Raw genomic sequence first — 17,538 nt, 5'->3', positions numbered from 1 at the left:
CTTTGGGAAGACACCCCTTAGTTACACGTTTCCTCTGCGGTGCGCTGAGGCTGAGACCTGAGGCTGAAGTCCCGTATTCCCCCGTGGGACTTGGTTGTGGTGTTAGAGGCTCTTTGTAAAGCTCCATTCGAGCCAATACAAGATATATCAGATAGACATCTGACCCTCAAAACTACCTTTCTGTCGGCTATTACCTCTCTGAGGAAAGTTGGAGATCTTTAGGCCCTCTTAGTGTCCCCTTCTTATCTTGACTTTGCACCTGGCATGACCAAAGCATTCATATACCCTTGATCGGGATATGTTCCTAAGGTTCCCTCTATCACACCCCAACCTGTAGTGCTGCAGGCCTTCTGTCCTCCTCCTTTTTAGGAGCCTGACCAAGAGAAGCTAAATTGTATGTGACCAGTTTGAGCGCTGGACACATATGTCCACAGAGATGCCCTGTGGGGAAAATCGGACCAATTGCTTGTATTCTACGGTCCCCCCAAGAGGGGCTCTCCTGCATCTAAGCAGACTATTAGGCATTGGATAGTTGAGACCTCTGGTTTTCCCCCACTGTCGGGAGCCAAGGCTCACTCTACACATGTTATGTCAGCCTCCAAGGCCTTTCTCGCAGGTGTGACCATGTTGGAAATCTGCAATGCTGCGGAAAAAATTCTATGGCTTAGATATGCCAGTCACTCCAGGCGCTTCAGTCCTCTTGTCCTAAGCTGTGCTCTTCAGATACACACTAGGCAGGGATTTGGTAGTCTGGCAGTGTGGGTACTTCGTTCCTGTAAGGCTTTGACACAGCTCAAGTTCCTGAAGAGGAACGTCTCTAGGTTACGCATGTAAACATAGTTCCTCAAGGGAACAAGACGCAGCGTCTCGAGGCCATACCCCCGGCACCCCTGCTGGCGCTTGCTGGTACTCGAAGCTGACGCCAGAAGCGTAGTGCGTGCTTTCATAGCTTCCTGGTCGCTTACGCCACCCCGCCCGTGACGTCACGCTCTTCCATTGGACTGATTAAACACGATATTCAGAATCGCTCATGCTAGACGCGTTCCCCGTAGAGCTTTGACGCAGCATCTCGTTCCCTCAAGGAACTATGGTTACATGCGTAACCTAGAGACATTTTTTTCTTCTCTTTTTTTCTGTACTATCTATCAAATAAATACATTTCTGATGGAGTCAGCACCTTCCAGGCAGATTTTAACAATTCTTATCGTAGGTTTCACACATTTGATGACCGGGGTATACTTTGGGAGCAGGAACAAAGAGAGGTGGTCAGACTGACCCAGGTGGGGGAGGGGTGTGACTTTGTAGGCATCAGTCACATTATTATAAACGTGTTCCAATGTTTTATGTCCCTTTGTAGTGCAGGAGACATTTTGGTGAAATTTAGGGAGAACAGATCTTAAAGTGCAGTGATTCAAAAAAACTGCAACATAATATGTATGGTTATGTTAGTTATATTACAACCAGAATGTTCACATCACTATGGAAATATGGTTATAATTTGACTAACCTTACTTTGATGACTGTCTTGTATTTTGAACAAATGCAGATTAATTCAAAACTATATTAATGTAAATGAATGTAAAGACACAAACTTAAAATTTTATTGTTAATTAATATCACAGATTTAATTATGTAACATTTGCATCCACCCAGATTATTATTTTATCAGTGTATATGTCATTATAATAATATATTACTGATCAACAATTATTATCATTATTATCATTTATGCTATTTGGCTGAATGTACATGTGGTTAAATTAACATTTATGTTTGTATGCACCCACCACTGTCCTCCTTTGACTTGCATCTGAAGGCCCTGGTATATTTCAAATGAAATTAAAGAACGAAGTGATATGACGTCATCTCGAAAACAAAATCAGGCCAAAGCAAAGTTTGTTTTGAGTTTGTTTTGGCAGTTCAAAATGGCTCACCAAAGCAAACTTTCTGGGGGAGTTAATTTTGGCTCCTAAACACATTTGAGTTTCCTTTGGTCCGTGGAGGTTACACAATTGGTGGGTGTGTTAATTTTTTTTTTCTCAGTTCGTTCCTCATTCTGCAGAGGTCATTAAGGAGAGCAACATCTCCTGAATACACTGGAGTGTCGGATAGCTGAGCTGCACAAATATATCTGCACCTGTACGATCGCTAGTGGACAGATTTTAAAGATGTATAGAGACAGTATTTCAATAGCAACGAAGCTTGGTGTCAATGACCCGGAGTTATAAAAAAAAAAAAAAACCTTTTTAATGCCTTTTTAATATTGTGGAGCTGATGCTTTAAAACATTCTTGCAGGGTCAAAGTAAAAACAAAAGAACCATGACCTATGAGATAATCAGGTTATATATGACACTTATTATATTGTAATCTAATATTCTGAATATCAGGTAAAATAATAATCATAGTCACACTAAATGCACATTTACTTCTGTCACATATTTTCTTTTTAAGATTTTAAAGTATCTTCTACACAATGAGTCATGCAACATTGAAACAACATGAGAGTGAGTGATTTTTTATATTTAAATGAACTGTCTTTTTAAAATGGACACATTTTTCTTTATTTTATTTAGTTAACAGTCAAATACAGAGCTTAACGCTGTAGATCACATAAATATTTCATTCATTAAATATTACTATGACAAGTACAGAAGTAATTGATTTATGAATATAACTCAAAGGAAAGTTGTGTGAAAGTATGTATGTGGAATGAAGTCATGCAATATTAAGTGTGTGTCTGATATATTTATTTGCACTCGATGAGAACAGCCTCCATGTACAGTATATCCAGTTCATACAATTATCAACTTCTGTACCAGTGATTTCAGCTCTCTCATCCAATATGAGACAGACAGGGACTTTACATGATGATCAATATATGTGGAAACATAAATTCAATCCAAGCCATATTTTAAAATTGTTGATGATGAGACATATGATTTATTATCCAAATGTACAAATAATATTCTTGGAGTAGCTGCTGACCTATGTCCAAGAAGACTGCATCAGAACAATGCTTTAAGGTTTGTTGGAAACTCAGAAGTGAAGACCAGGAGACTCTTGGGTAATCTTCAGCAGAATTCTTTATTGAGAATACTCTGTGTGGAATTAATATACATGAAATGTATAAAAAGCTAAACGCATCAAAAAACAAGATTAAGAAACTATATCACCCAAGGTTAGCATAGGTTATTTGCTTGTTGTTTTTCTGTGTGCCTGTACTAGTCAATCAAGCAAAACAGCTTACAGATGATTTATCATATTACACAAACACTGTTTTGACACTGTTGCAATGCTTAACACTGACACTTCGTAATCTGTTCAAAATAAGGCATTAAATAGTTAGCAATTTGAAGAGCCTGCACTGATATTTTCAGTTCCATTCGTTTGCGTGTTGTTTCAAAGACACGCCCACAACAAGGGAACTAATGATTATTCACGGAAACTCGACCCACGAGAACAGTTTTTCACAGGAACCGAATATTACACAACAAGGGTTGTGGTCATGTTGTGATGGTTTTTAACTGCTACTGAACAGGAACAGTGTCAGCTCATGGGTTTTAAAATAGAGGGGGCACACTAATTGTATTGGCCTGGAGATCCCTGCCGATTGTTATTATTATTATTTGCTTAACCACTTTTTGGTGGCTCATAGTCAGAAAACAAAGAAAACGACACACATACAACAAGATAATATAAATTCACTTACCTGTCCTATCACTTGAAACCAACATCCGTCCCTTCTTAAAAAGTCTGTGGTAAAAGAGAGCTGCCTGTAGTGCTATTTAATTAGGCCTACTTCTGTAGCCTACAGTCATTTGTATATATACTGTTTGAATGACAGCTGTTGGCGATCAAATATTCAATACTCATCACTCTACTTGATGATCAAATATTCAATACTCATCACTCTACACTACTCATCATACATACTTGATAAATATCAGCCCAGCCTCTACAGGAGACATTTAAACTAATAGCATGTAATTTACGTCTCTACGATGATTGGGTGGTATACCAGAAGGGACACTATTCTCCTCTTTGATGTTCCTTTTCTCAACACTCCTCAGTGCTGAAAGTGAACACTCAATGCTGATTGGCTATTTTTTTTTTACAACAGAGGCATTAGAGCCAATCTCTCCCACTGCCGCCCCCTCTCCTTCCCTTTCACTAGCGGTTGTAATTACATCAGCAGATTTGGCACATTCACGATAGAAAAGTGGAGCTTTCAAGTAATGGTATAACAACTGTGAAACAAACAAATATATATATATATATATATATATATATATATATATATATATATATATATATATATATATATATATATATATATATATACACAAACCCAATTCCAAAAAAGTTGGGACACTGTACAAATTGTGACTAAAAACAGAATGAAATGATGTGGAAGTTTCAAATTTTAATATTTTATTCAGAATACAAGATAGATCATACATATCAAATGTTTAAACAGAAAATTGTATCTTTTTAAGGGGAAAAAAAGTAGATTTAAAATTTCATGGCATCAACACATCTCAAAAAAGTTGGGACAAGGCCATGTTTACCACTCTGTGGCATCCCCTCTTCTTTTTATAACAGTCTGCAAACGTCTGGAGACTGAGGAGACAAGTTGTTCAAGTTTAGGAATAGGAATGTTTTCCCATTCTTGTCTAATACAGGCTTCTAGTTGCTCAACTGTCTTAGGTCTTCTTTGACGGATCTTCCTCTTTATGATACACCAAATGTTTTCTATGGGTGAAAGATCTGGACTGCAGATGGGCCATTTCAATACCCGGATGCTTCTTCTATGCAGCCATGATGTTGTAATTGATGCAGTATGTGGTCTGGCATTGTTATCTTGGAAAATGCCAGGTCTTCCCTGAAAGAGAAGACGTCTGGATGGGAGCACATGTTGTTCTAGAACTTGGATATACCTTTCAGCATTTATGGTGCCTTTCCAGATGTGTAAGCTGCCCATACCACATGCACTCATGCAACCCCATACCATCAGACAGTGACGGTTTCTCCATTAGGGCGATTGGGCGATGCACCACCAATGGAAAGAGGGCGATTTTTATTTTATTTTACATTCAACCACAGTGTTACGCTAGCTTTCACTGTTCTAGACTCTTTGTGCTGCCTCTAAATAGTCCAATCAGTGTCGAATCACGTTTTGTGTAGTACCGCCCCTCTTCGCCCCGAGTGCTCTCATAGACTTCCATTGAAAAAAAATTTTTTTCGAACTGCAGGCACTGCAATGCAATTTCAATGAGGTCAAGCCCTATCGTGTTTTCGTCATCGTGCGTAACCTTAACTTGTGCAATGACTGGTGGGAACTGTGACATCCAATAATATTTAAAAACTATTTTGAATTTTATTAACAAGGATTTTTTTTAAACTACTTTAATATCTGTATCAAATGTAAAAAAAAAAAAAAAAAAGCAGAGAGACGGGGACAGCTATGCCTTTGACAGCTGAACTTGATTGACATCATGGCGAACATTACCTCAGTGGAGATTAATTCTATTGTGTCATTGAAAGAAATATCATTCATTCGTCGTAGCAATAAGGATAAATTGTCAATTAAAGAATTAGGATAACCAAGACTAAATTTAAACATCAAACAAGTATCTACAAAGGGCGGGAAGTCATATTAATGAGGATTTTCGAGAACTTGGTATGAGCGGAGAAAAAGGCTGCGAAGTAGCTGACGCTCTATTCTCCTAATTTACAGCTGCATTTTGTTCCATCGCGAGAGCCTAACGGACATTGCATGGACAATAGGGGTTGCATGATTACTGATTTCTACTAGTCGATTTTTTTATTTAAAAAATACTTGAGTTACTTGACTACTTGTGGTTCATGCTACTGTAAATGAAAAGACATTAAATTTTTTTTGTATTATCAATAAATGCTTATTAATCCATAACCTTATGCAACAATTACATATATAAATTGTCAAAATTATTCTGACATTACATATTTAAATTTTTATGTAACAGCCAGTATTTGTTTTGGTGTCTGTAACAATCACAAAATGTTTCGTATCTGCATTTGGATACAACGTCGTACAGTTGTCGATAAAACCGTTATGGCTAACTTTTTTTCATAGTTATCACTGAATAAGTATGCCGTGTTAAACTAAAATAATTATTAATTTCTAAAATAATATTTATCATGCAAGCAGAGAGATGTCATGCCAAACATTTAGTGATCATTTGAACATGACTGCATCAATTTAATGCGCACATTTTCATTACATTTACTCTATAAAAAAGTCAAAGATAAAGATGCAAACATGAAGGCCGAATAGAAAATGTATCTATATCTAAGTTGATTATTAGCCTGCTCTCTCGAGAGAACTGATTTGATTTTTGAGAGACTGAGACGTGCAACGCGGCTGTTTGATTTATGAGCGTGCTGTGCTTAATCTATTCATTCGTATCATATCGTAGCCTAAGGTTTAAAGCATTGCCTTTTAAATATATACAATAGAACGTGTATGATGTATTATTGTAGGTGATATTATTCTTGCCAAGTTCTGATTTCTGAGAGATGCACGGAGCAATGCTGTGTTTGATTTGTGCTCTTTTCATTCATAAAGTTTACATTCATTCACTTCACACTCGTGACTTTAGAGGTCTGTTTATAATATTGCACTGATGCCCTGGCTCACCTGTTGTCTAGCAAACTCCGGACTGTGCAAGCTTCAGCCGAGTATTCAGGCAGAATTATTCCTTGTCTGTTATTCATTTTTTAAGCCATTATCCGTGCCATTCAGAATAAGGTATTCGGCTTCAGGCACACCCCTATTTACATATTTTAATTTTATGTGCAACATAGATAAGGTCATAAAAAAGTAACAGCTACATGCAATAATGTAATTCTAAAATTCACCTCGTACTTGCAAACTCTTTGTACATTATGGTTAATGCATGCTTGACTAGTCTATTGTTTCAGACAGCGATATACAGTAAGTGAGTTGTGTAAACGGTGATTTATGTGACTTCAATTATTGCTTATTAAACTGAAATCGAAGTAAAAAAATGTGGAAAAACCACATCCATTTGTTGAAAGTTGGTTTGTTTTCTGTCAGCTCCACCATGCTAACCAGTGAAGGAGGAGCAGCAGTTGTTTACTTTATTTCAATATTAATACATAATTATAAATTCAGCTATTACCACCATAACAATAAAGATCCATTAAAATATTTTTCCATTTTGCTTGTTCATTTGATACTGAATGATTCTTGAAAACGTTTCTTTAGAAAATGTTTGACATTTTGTGAAACATGTTACAAGATTATCAAAACATCTAAAGATTTCCTGTAACACATTTGTATGTCTTTCCTGATGTTTCTAAAGATCGACTGCAGGTTTCAGGAAGTCTTGAGGCTTTAACACAATCTGTGTCTTTAACTGTCTGTCATCATTCAGTCAGTATGGGACTCTGTCAACTTCCTCTTGTGCTCTGTGAGTATTATTCTCTCTATGTATTTCATGTATTTTAATATAGTGATTACTATTATATTATAAAAAGGATCAAGTTATTTATTGTTTCTAGACTTTTTACTTTACTCGCTGCTCTCTTGAGTTTCAAGCCCAGCTCTAGTCGAGGAAATACTGTAAGAGTGAGAGATGATTTTGAGAGAGGAAGTGTGCAGTTAGAGCTGTTTGTGAAGAGAAATAAAAACTAGAGAAAAGAGAGAAGAGAAAATCACTCTGTTGTGTTGTAGATCAGTGTGTTTGTTTAGTCATTCAGGTTTTTGCTTTGTTGAATCAGTTCTGTTGGTTTGTTTTACACTTATTGTCGCTGTTGCTATAATATTCACTAGTACACAGTTAATAAGAGTCTTTCTTTGTTCTCATTCATTGAACAGTTCTCTGCTGTGACCAAATCTATAAAATACCAGTGAGATGTGTTCATGTTTATCTGGACTCATATGCAGTCCCCCGCACAATATCTTGATATATATATATATATATATATATATATATATATATATATATATATATATATATATATATATATATATATATATATATATTTTTTTTAAGATTATTGTCAAGTTCTTAAAACTGAAATTCATTCAAAACTCGCTATTCATAACACACTATTTTTGTAGTTTTGAATCTTAAATATTTTAATTAAACCCATACGCCATCAGCTCTAGAGCAGTTTTAAGATTCTGTAAGATTTAAGATTCTGTAAAATCCACAGCTGAACATGTACACACTGTAATGAGTTTCTCTTTGTGTTTTAGTGCTGATTTTAAACATCCACTCTGGACAAACTGAAGGTGAGTGAATTTGATTCATGTATTTCATCACATGTGAGTGATTCTACAGCAACGGTTACAAACCAACAGAGAATTATTTACATTTAATTATAATTATAAATGCACTTTAAACAAGCTGAATTGTTGAAATGACAATTATGAGGTGTTACAAACAACAAACAACAGATATATTTTTTTTATATTCACTCTGTAATAACTTTGATTTTACAGAGAGAAACAATATCTTCTGTTGAACAAGTCATGTTTCAAAATTTCCATTGTTCGTGTATTAACAGGGCTTTTATAAATGACTATAACAGTTATAGAGAACAACACTTCAGTCTCATCTGCTTTACGTTTTACAATCAAGTAACTGTGTTCTTCCAGTAAAAGCTGCACATTATATTCATTGTGAATTGTTGTTGTACAGAAAGACCAAAAGCCAAAGTGAGCATTAAACCTGATCAACATGTATTCAGAGGAGAGACAGTCACTCTCAGATGTGACATTGATGGTGAAGGAGTCACTAGCTGGAAGTACAGCTGGTATAAAGACGGTTCAGACAGTGTTTTCAGTGAACTACAGGAACACACATTCAGTTCTGTTACTGAGTCTGACGCAGGTAAATACTCCTGTTATGGAGCAGAGAGAGGAGGATCACGAACATCAAACTTCAGTGATGAAGTTACAATGACAGTATCAGATGAGTTTGATCAACGCTTCATAAACACACACAAGTTTAACATGTTATTAATGAGTGATTTCTGTATTTCAGATAGACCCAGACCAGTTTTAAGTGTTTCTCCACAGAAGTGGTTGACTGAAGGAGATCCAGTTACTCTGATCTGTGAGGTTAAAGACTCCTCTACAGGCTGGACATTCAGCTGGTTCACTGTATCTCTTTCATCAGGTAATGTGCTTCATGTGATAACATCTGAATGAACTGGTTTTATTCAAGCAAATTACTGCTTAAGCTCAAATGCTGTATGCATTCTTTCTTTCTTTTCGGACCACCTGTGCATGCTCATCCACACTGTATAATGTTAGTGTATATGATCAGCATCAAGCTTTTAAAAAAAGATGTCAATGAATCATTGAATGGTATCATGCAACACATGCTGTATATTTCAGGTGTTCTTGGAGTATATGATATGCTATAGTTTGGTATAAAAAAAAACAAAAAAAAAACTTGCATTATTTAACAAAATCCTAACCTGGTTGTTGTCCATAAATAACGTGAAGTAGCAAAAAAAAAAATAATAATAAAAAAAAAAAAAACAACAACCCAAAACCACTGGAGATGAGGCTTACTTCATGACATCAGTCATACTTTACGATTGCGCCTTGAGGTTTACTTTATCCACCGGAAACATTACTAACACTGAGTCATTACTTGTAATCTCCACCTTAGCTCCATGTCTAAAGTATTTCAGTGTGTTTGAAATAGCACAGTTCTGTTCATAATGTATATATAAAAAATAAATAAATAAATAAAATAACAGGAGAGTGTCATTTTTGGAACACTAGCATGCAAACTTTTTTTCTACCACATGACAAGCTAATAACATGGTTGTGAGCATTAAAAGGTATAATTGCTGCTTTTTGCATTGCATATCTTAATTTTTTTTTGCATATAAGCTGATTCGCTATCATGGCCGTAGCCAGGCTTTGAAAATTAGTGAGGTCCAGGGGGTTTCTATTATAACCCCTTTATTATAGAATTGTGCTACAATAACCCCTATAAATACAACTAATAATCTACACTAACACTTGAAATGAGACAGAAATGTAGATGTTTTTGGAGGGATGCTCATTTTTAAATCATACCCTATTTATTGCATCAAAGTTTGTTAATACTATATTTATGGGGTGGTTAATTTTTTCAGTTGTTTATTATTCATGCGGCCATACATATTACCCACCAAATGTGTTATTTTCGGATAGTCAAGATTACAATCGGATAGTCAGGTATTACATGACAGTCAGCTCCAGTGGTGCAAAATGTGTGTCATACATATTTTGACTTGATTGACCCATGTTCGAATCCACCTTTTGACTAACTTTTTTCTCCCTTTTCAAATCACATCAGAAAAGCATGTATTTTCAATGGAAATTAAGTAAATAATTAAAAAGTTAAGGGAGGGCTTTATTGACCCAATAAGGTGGCATCCATTAAATTTACACTCAATAAGTTATTACTGCATTCTACTTCATAATGTACTGAGGTGCAGATAATTGACACTATTTGCAGTAAGTAGCTAGTATAAATAGCAGAAAATCCTGCTATTTTAAAATAGTATAAATAGAATCTATAGAGACTTGCACTTACATTTAGTGAAAAACAAGTAAAACAATGCTTATAATAGCTGGATCTGGCAACACAAACTGTATCTTGGGCTCTCGCTCACAACACTCCGAAGCCTGATTCACTTCGAAAGCATCTCGATCATTTTCATACTACGGACGCTAAACATTATGAATTATACATGGAGTCATTCTTATGAGGAGTTTAGCAGAAAATTTGTCAATCAGAGAACAAATATTATTTTAGAACATGAAACATCTACCGAGGTTGGGATCTCAGTGACCTCATAGCTGGCTTTGGCCATGCTCGTTATGCCAATGAATATGACTGATGAATGAATATGAATCAACCTGACCGTGGGTTACAAAATAACATTCTACCCCAAACTCTTACAATTGGTGTGTCTGACTGATCTAGATGTTCAAACAAACATAGCAATGTTTTGATGAATATGGATGACTTCTGTCTCTGCATATTAGGCTGAGCTAGGAGACATTAACATTTAAAGCAATTCACTTTAAAGGTCAGAATATCTAGAAATACATCTTTACGGTAACAATTGCACATTCTCAATGTATACAGAAAACAGTCATCATTATGAGCTGCTCTCAGACAGCAGCAGAGGAGCTGGAGGAAACTACACGGTCAGTTCTGTCGATCAGATACACACAGGAGTTTATGTGTGCAGCGCAGAGAGAGGAAAACCAGTCTATAAAACAACCTACAGCAACAAACAGCCACTATGGGTCACCGGTCAGTATTTATTTATTTTTTTAAATTACTGAATACACAAATTAAAACACTTCTAAATTGTAACTGAAAGTGTCTTCCCAGGTGTTTCTCCTCCAGTCTCTCTGATCATCAGTCCCAACAGAACTCAACACTTCACATTGATCTCTCTCTCTCTGAGCTGTGAGGACCAGAGTAACTCTGATAGATGGACAGTGAGAAGATACACAGACAAATGGGGGCTGGAAGATTGTTTACTATCACGCTGGGGATCACAAAAAGGATCTACGTGTAAAATCATGTCCACTGACCCATCATACACTGGAGTGTACTGGTGTCAGTCTGAATCTGGAGACAGCTATAACCTTGTCAATATCTCTGTGCATAGTGAGTATATATTTCTATATATATTCATTTCACTTGAAGTTTAAAGTAAGTGCATAAAGTTGGTTAGTACAGGAAGCAGCAGGGTTTAAAGTAGGCCGGGGCCGTCCTGGGCTGACCCGCAGCACATAGACTCCAGGGCTCTACATTAACACTTCATTAACGCAAGACAAGTAACATCAGTAACCAAAAATAACTATGTAAACACCAAAATGCAAGTATTATTCTGATTTTATTACATTTAGAGTGAGTGGTAAATAATGTATATAGCTACTACTGTATATATTGCATCTATTGACGGAATAAGGTTGTGCTGATAAGGCAAAGCTCACGCAGCCTCTAACACCTAAGAAAACTCTGCATTCAGGGCTGTAGCTGGGATTTGCGGAGCCCTGCTGCAGGTTGTACTAATCAGCCCTGTTTGAAAGTGTTTATTTTGTATTTTCTTTCTATATATTTATTTGTGCTGCTTACACAATGTTTACGATTTTTCAGGTTTGTAGGTGTCCAGGTACAGAACCCAAATAATCAAATGTAAAATAGCACTGCATAGTCTTCACTGTAAAAATTTAATATACAGTCAAAACAAATTTTTTTCAGATACCTTCAGCATTTCTCACATTATGTCAATTTATTTGCTATAGTTTAGAAATGGTAATAAAATATGTCAATAAATCAGAGTACTTTCGGAACAAATTCATCTTGATATTAAAGCTGCAAGCAGCGATCAACGCTGCTGTTTATTATTAAAATCAATGGCAAATGTAATGTTTGGAAATGTAAACTAATATTTTCTATTGACACAATACAGCAAAATTAGAACACTGTTTACGCTTTAAAAAAGCACAAACACTAACAAATGGGCATAAATGCATTTGCTAATTAAACAACGTCACGCTGGATGGAAAAATGCGAACACTGCCAGACTGAAACTAGCAAACACACTTGCGCTATGCCTTGCGTCGCATTGCGCCAGGTGTATGATATGGCCCTAAGAGTGCAAAACAGACACTTCCACTCACTCTCACACACACACACATACACAATTATACACACTCAAATGAATTGGTATGGCTATACCCACATGGCCAAAACGAGTCAGAAAACTGAAATCAGATCAGACATTGAAGAATTGAGCTCTGATAAAACATTCCTTCCAGTTTTAATGTTTTGTGTAAGAAAATACTTTATCTGTGTAATTAAAAAACAAAAAAAAACTGACACTTCAAATCAACATAATAAAAAAAAAACATTTGCAAAAATCTATGAAAATATCTTCATAAATATCCAAACCCACAACTAAATTAAAATAGTCTAAAAATAATTAGAGCATTTATAGGCCTTTTATATAGAGCTATATAGTAATATATGGACTAAACCATGGAATTACAGATGTTTTACTTTTTTCAGAATCAGAAAGAGCTTTATTGCCAAGTATGCTTGCACACACAATACATTTGTTTTACTGACATAAGCTTCCAGTACACAGAGACAACAACAACACACAGAAAAAAGTAAATAAAATAAAAATACACATATGTAAATAAATTATTCAAAAATTTCAAATATTGAAAAATAAATTGAAGATTAAATAAATTGTATGAACAGTTGTGCTATAGATTATAATGGAATAGAATAGAGTGAAATGCAGGGATGTTCTAGGATGGAGGTGTGTCCATTATTTTTTTTTTTAGAACTCACTGCCATCGAGCTAGGTGGGCGTGGTTTCAGCAACCAACTCTGCCTCTTTGCCCATTTTCAATTATCCAGGTGTGACACGTGGTGACACGCTGCCAAGATAGCGCCGGCCCGCTACACCCACTTTGAGCTTTGAAAAACTACGTCCATGTTTTCATACAGTCTATGGTTAATCACTCCATGAACCACGTGACAGCGTGGCAGCGAGATAAAATGAAAAAAGAGAACCTTTATTTTAAGCGTATAGAAAGTAATTATATAACTCTTTAGTCCTCCAGTCACTCAGTGAGCAATCAAGAAGTGGCTGTGACATGAACTAAAAAACATTTTGCCGTTGGATAGTTTAAAGAAGTCAAAACGTTTAACCATAATAGTGACAGCTATTCAGGGCAGTCAACTAATCTGTTTACATAAAGATTGTGTTTCCTTTTTTTGTGTAGTTGGTGTGATTCTGGAGAGTCCTGTTCATCCTGTGACTGAAGGAGATTCTCTGACTCTACGCTGTTTATATCCATATGCAAGCCCACCAATCCTCAGAGCTGATTTCTATAAAGATGGATCACTCATCCAGAATCAAACTCCAGAGATGATCATCTCTAATGTTTCAAAGTCAAATGAGGGTTTCTACTACTGCAAACACCCAGAGAGAGGAGAGTCACCCAAGAGCTGGATCTCAGTCACAGAAGTCTCAAATGAATCCTGCTGTATATGTGAGCTGATTTATTTCTTGATATGCTCTTGTTCAGATATAGTGCTTGATAAAGTGTTTGTGTGTCTCTTTTTCAGCGTTCTCATTCAGAATCTCAGATGTCTGTCCTCCACACACTCAGTTCTATACTGGCAGTTTGTCCATATCTGATAGTGACAGTCGTGCTGATCTTCAAGTGCTGCAGGATGAGAGGTATAACAGTTGAATGATTTATTTGAAGCCACTATAATCATATTTTATTGATAAAAAGCTACCTCTTGTGTAGTTTTCAAATTTGCTTTAAAATAGTTAAAAGTCTGTGACTGTATAGCAATTAACAGGAAAAAAAACTGAGACGTTGAGATGTGTGTGTGTGTGTGTTTAATTAACAGTTACATCTGTTGAAGAGGAAGAAACTGTTGTTTGACATTCTATTGGGATGGTGAGAAATGTCAGCTTCATCCTGAATTTCTCTTTATTCCTGATTATCCTATTCACAAGCTTTTACTTGCCTTCTGGCAGTTAACTTGCTTTAATGACCAAATTTTTAGAGCGATAAATGCATTTAAATGCAAGAGTGAATCCCATTAGTTATTGTACTCACTGTGTAAGAAATACAGAAGTCACTCCGATTGACGATGGCTAAACATTTGCTCTTTCTGTGTAAGACTGTTTATAACCACATCATTTGTATAAGCATGTATATTCCTTATTTTAGCCTAAGATTCCTGACTTATATCACTGCTAAGCTTTGTAGGGTTTTTTTTTTTTTAAATGTACCTGTCCATGTTTCCTTGATTTATATTTATATTATAATATATTAAATTATATTATATTGAAGCAGATGGTTTGTTAAATTCTTGGAGTGTGCCCTTGTTACTTGAACAGTAAAAGAAAAGGAACAACAGCCTCTTATTAAAATGTTTTATCTTTTACATGCCAATCTCGACATATTTGTTGACAAGGTTGACAACTGACTTGTGTGGTTTCCAGAGTCAGTGAATTCACATGCTTATTTTTACACATACTGTTGTTTTGCCTGGTGTTTGAAAATGCATGCTAGTGTTTGTAAGAGCTGTCTGTGGTGGATATATTGTGCTGGTTTTTAAAAACGCAACTGAACAAGAGCACATGGTGTCAAATTCTGAATATGTGTTTAAATTTGTGAAACTCGAGGATAGTGTTGATAGTTCTGAGAAACCTTCTAGAAAATGTTGTTATGTTTGTGAAACTTGGTCTTTATAATGGATTTTAATGTCTAAGCAATTAAGAAAACTGTATTAACGTTAGATATATATTAATTAAGAAGCAATTAAGCAATTAAGAAAACTGATTTAAAGTTAGATACATATAAAAAACCTTTAACTTCAAGTAAGCACCATTAACGAAAATTGTTAAATGTTAAACGCATGGAGCGCTTATAAAACAAAATATAAAAACCACCTTTAAGCTTCACTGCACATATCTATTAGTTTTAATGCATAAAGACACTATCAACTAGAAATTCTTAGTAACTGATAGATATATATAGTACTTCCTCTTTCACCCTGAGTTATAGTAAATAATGACTGATGTAGCATTCTCTTTTCTAAGGAAAAAAAAACTTTTGAAAAAAAAAAAATAGCTACAGTTTTTACTGACTGTGTAGCTACTCAGTTTACATTGTGGTGCAAACTAATTAACCTTTATGAGCCAGTTCTTTTTAGTCAAGTCAAGTCACCTTTATTTATATAGCACTTTAAACAAAAAAGATTGCGTCAAAGCAACTGAACAACACTACTTAGGAAAAGAGTGTGTCAATAATGCAAAATGAGAATTAAAGGCAGTTCATCATTGAATTCAGTGATGTCATCATCTCAGTTCAGTTACAATAGTATCTGTGCAATCAATTGTAATCAAGTCAAAGATATCGCTGTAAATGAGGTAACCCCAGCTAAGCAAGCCAGAGGCGACAGCGGCAAGGAACCGAAACTCCATAGTTGACAGAATAGAGGAAAAACCTGGGGAGGAACCAGGCTCAGTTGGGGGGCCAGTTCTCCTCTGACCAGACAAAACCAGTAGTTTAATTCCAGGCTGCAGCAAAGTCAGATTGTGCAGTAGAATCATCTGTTTCCTGTGGTCTTGTCCTGGTGGTCTTCTGAAACAAGGTCTTTACAGGGGATCTGTATCTGGGGCTCTAGTTGTCCTGGTCTCCGCTGTCTTTCAGGCCTGTAGAGGTTCTTTCTAGGTGCTGATCCACCATCTGGTCTGCAGTTGATTTTGATATTCTAGGTATTACTGCCTGAGTTTTGAGAACGCAGTGGACATGGAGGAGTATAAAGTAACAAGAGCTCATTCAAATACTGAGGTGCTAAACCATTCAGGGATTTATAAGTAATAAGCAATATTTTAAAATCTATACGATGTTTGATAGGGAGCCAGTGCAGCGATGACAGGACTGGTCTAATATGGTCATACTTCCTGGTTCTAGTAAGAACTCTTGCTGCTGCATTTTGGACTAGCTGTAGTTTGTTTACTAAGTGTGCAGAACAACCACCCAATAAAGCATTACAATAATCTAACCTTGAGGTCATAAATGCATGGATTAACATTTCTGCATTTGACATTGAGAGCATAGGCCGCAATTGAGATATATTTTTGAGATGGAAAAATGCAGTTTTACAAATGCTAGAAACATGACTTTCTAAGGAAAGACTGCGATCAGATTGCACACCTAGGTTCCTAACTGATGATGAAGAATTGACAAAGCAGCCATCAAGTCTTAGTTTTTCAGGTTATCATATGCAGAGTTTTTAGGTCCTATAATTAACACCTCAATTTTTATTTTTTTTTCAGAATTTAGCAGTAAGAAGTTACTTGTCATCCAGTTTTTTATATTGACTATGCATTCCGCTAGTTTTTCTAATTAGTATGTTTCGCCAGGCCGCGAAGAAATATAGAGCTGGGTATCATCAGCATAACATCAAAAGCAAACAACATTATCAACATGGATATTAAAATCAACAACTATTAAAACTTTTTCTGCAGCCAGCACTAACTCGGATGTAAATTCAGCAAACTCTTTAATAAAGTCTGTATGGTGCCCTGTTGGCCTGTATGCAGTCCAGTACAAACATAACAGGAGATATATCATTAACAATTTGTTTCTCTGGATAATGTTATATGAAGTAAAAGAGGAGCTACGACAGTGACAGTTTCGTTTGAATGTCCGCCGGTTCCCGCCTCCTTCTTCCCATGACTATGAAGTGTTTTACATTGTTACACTGGCGCCGAAACCCGGGAGGAAGGAGGGACGTGCTGCCAAAGATCCCTCGCCTTTTTGGTGAATCCGCGGTGCCATCAAGCAGGGCGAAGGAGTCCTCCGTCGTGGACGCTCGAGGCGGTGGGCTGGAGTGAATTGCCATAACACTAGCACAGAATCAGTTCAGAATCAATCACCAAAAGAATCAGTT

At 36.1% G+C, this 17,538-nt stretch overlaps 1 protein-coding gene across 1 annotated transcript; it reads left to right on the top strand.

Moving 5' to 3' along the window:
* Window positions 1-7,434: 7,434 nt before the first annotated feature.
* LOC113067526 (vascular endothelial growth factor receptor 1-like) lies at window positions 7,435-14,157 on the top strand. Its single transcript, XM_026239908.1, has 7 exons — window positions 7,435-7,476; window positions 8,268-8,303; window positions 8,713-9,192; window positions 11,170-11,340; window positions 11,422-11,703; window positions 13,839-14,112; window positions 14,145-14,157. Exons 1-7 carry the CDS (start codon window positions 7,446-7,448, stop codon window positions 14,155-14,157), a joined length of 1,287 nt encoding a protein of 428 aa, XP_026095693.1. The 5' UTR covers window positions 7,435-7,445.
* Window positions 14,158-17,538: the final 3,381 nt, after the last annotated feature.

Source organism: Carassius auratus, linkage group LG28B (assembly GCF_003368295.1).
Source record: "Carassius auratus strain Wakin linkage group LG28B, ASM336829v1, whole genome shotgun sequence".
Lineage (NCBI taxonomy): Eukaryota > Metazoa > Chordata > Actinopteri > Cypriniformes > Cyprinidae > Carassius > Carassius auratus.
Note: the sequence above shows the minus strand (reverse complement) of the source record. Positions and strands in the feature narration are given on the sequence as shown.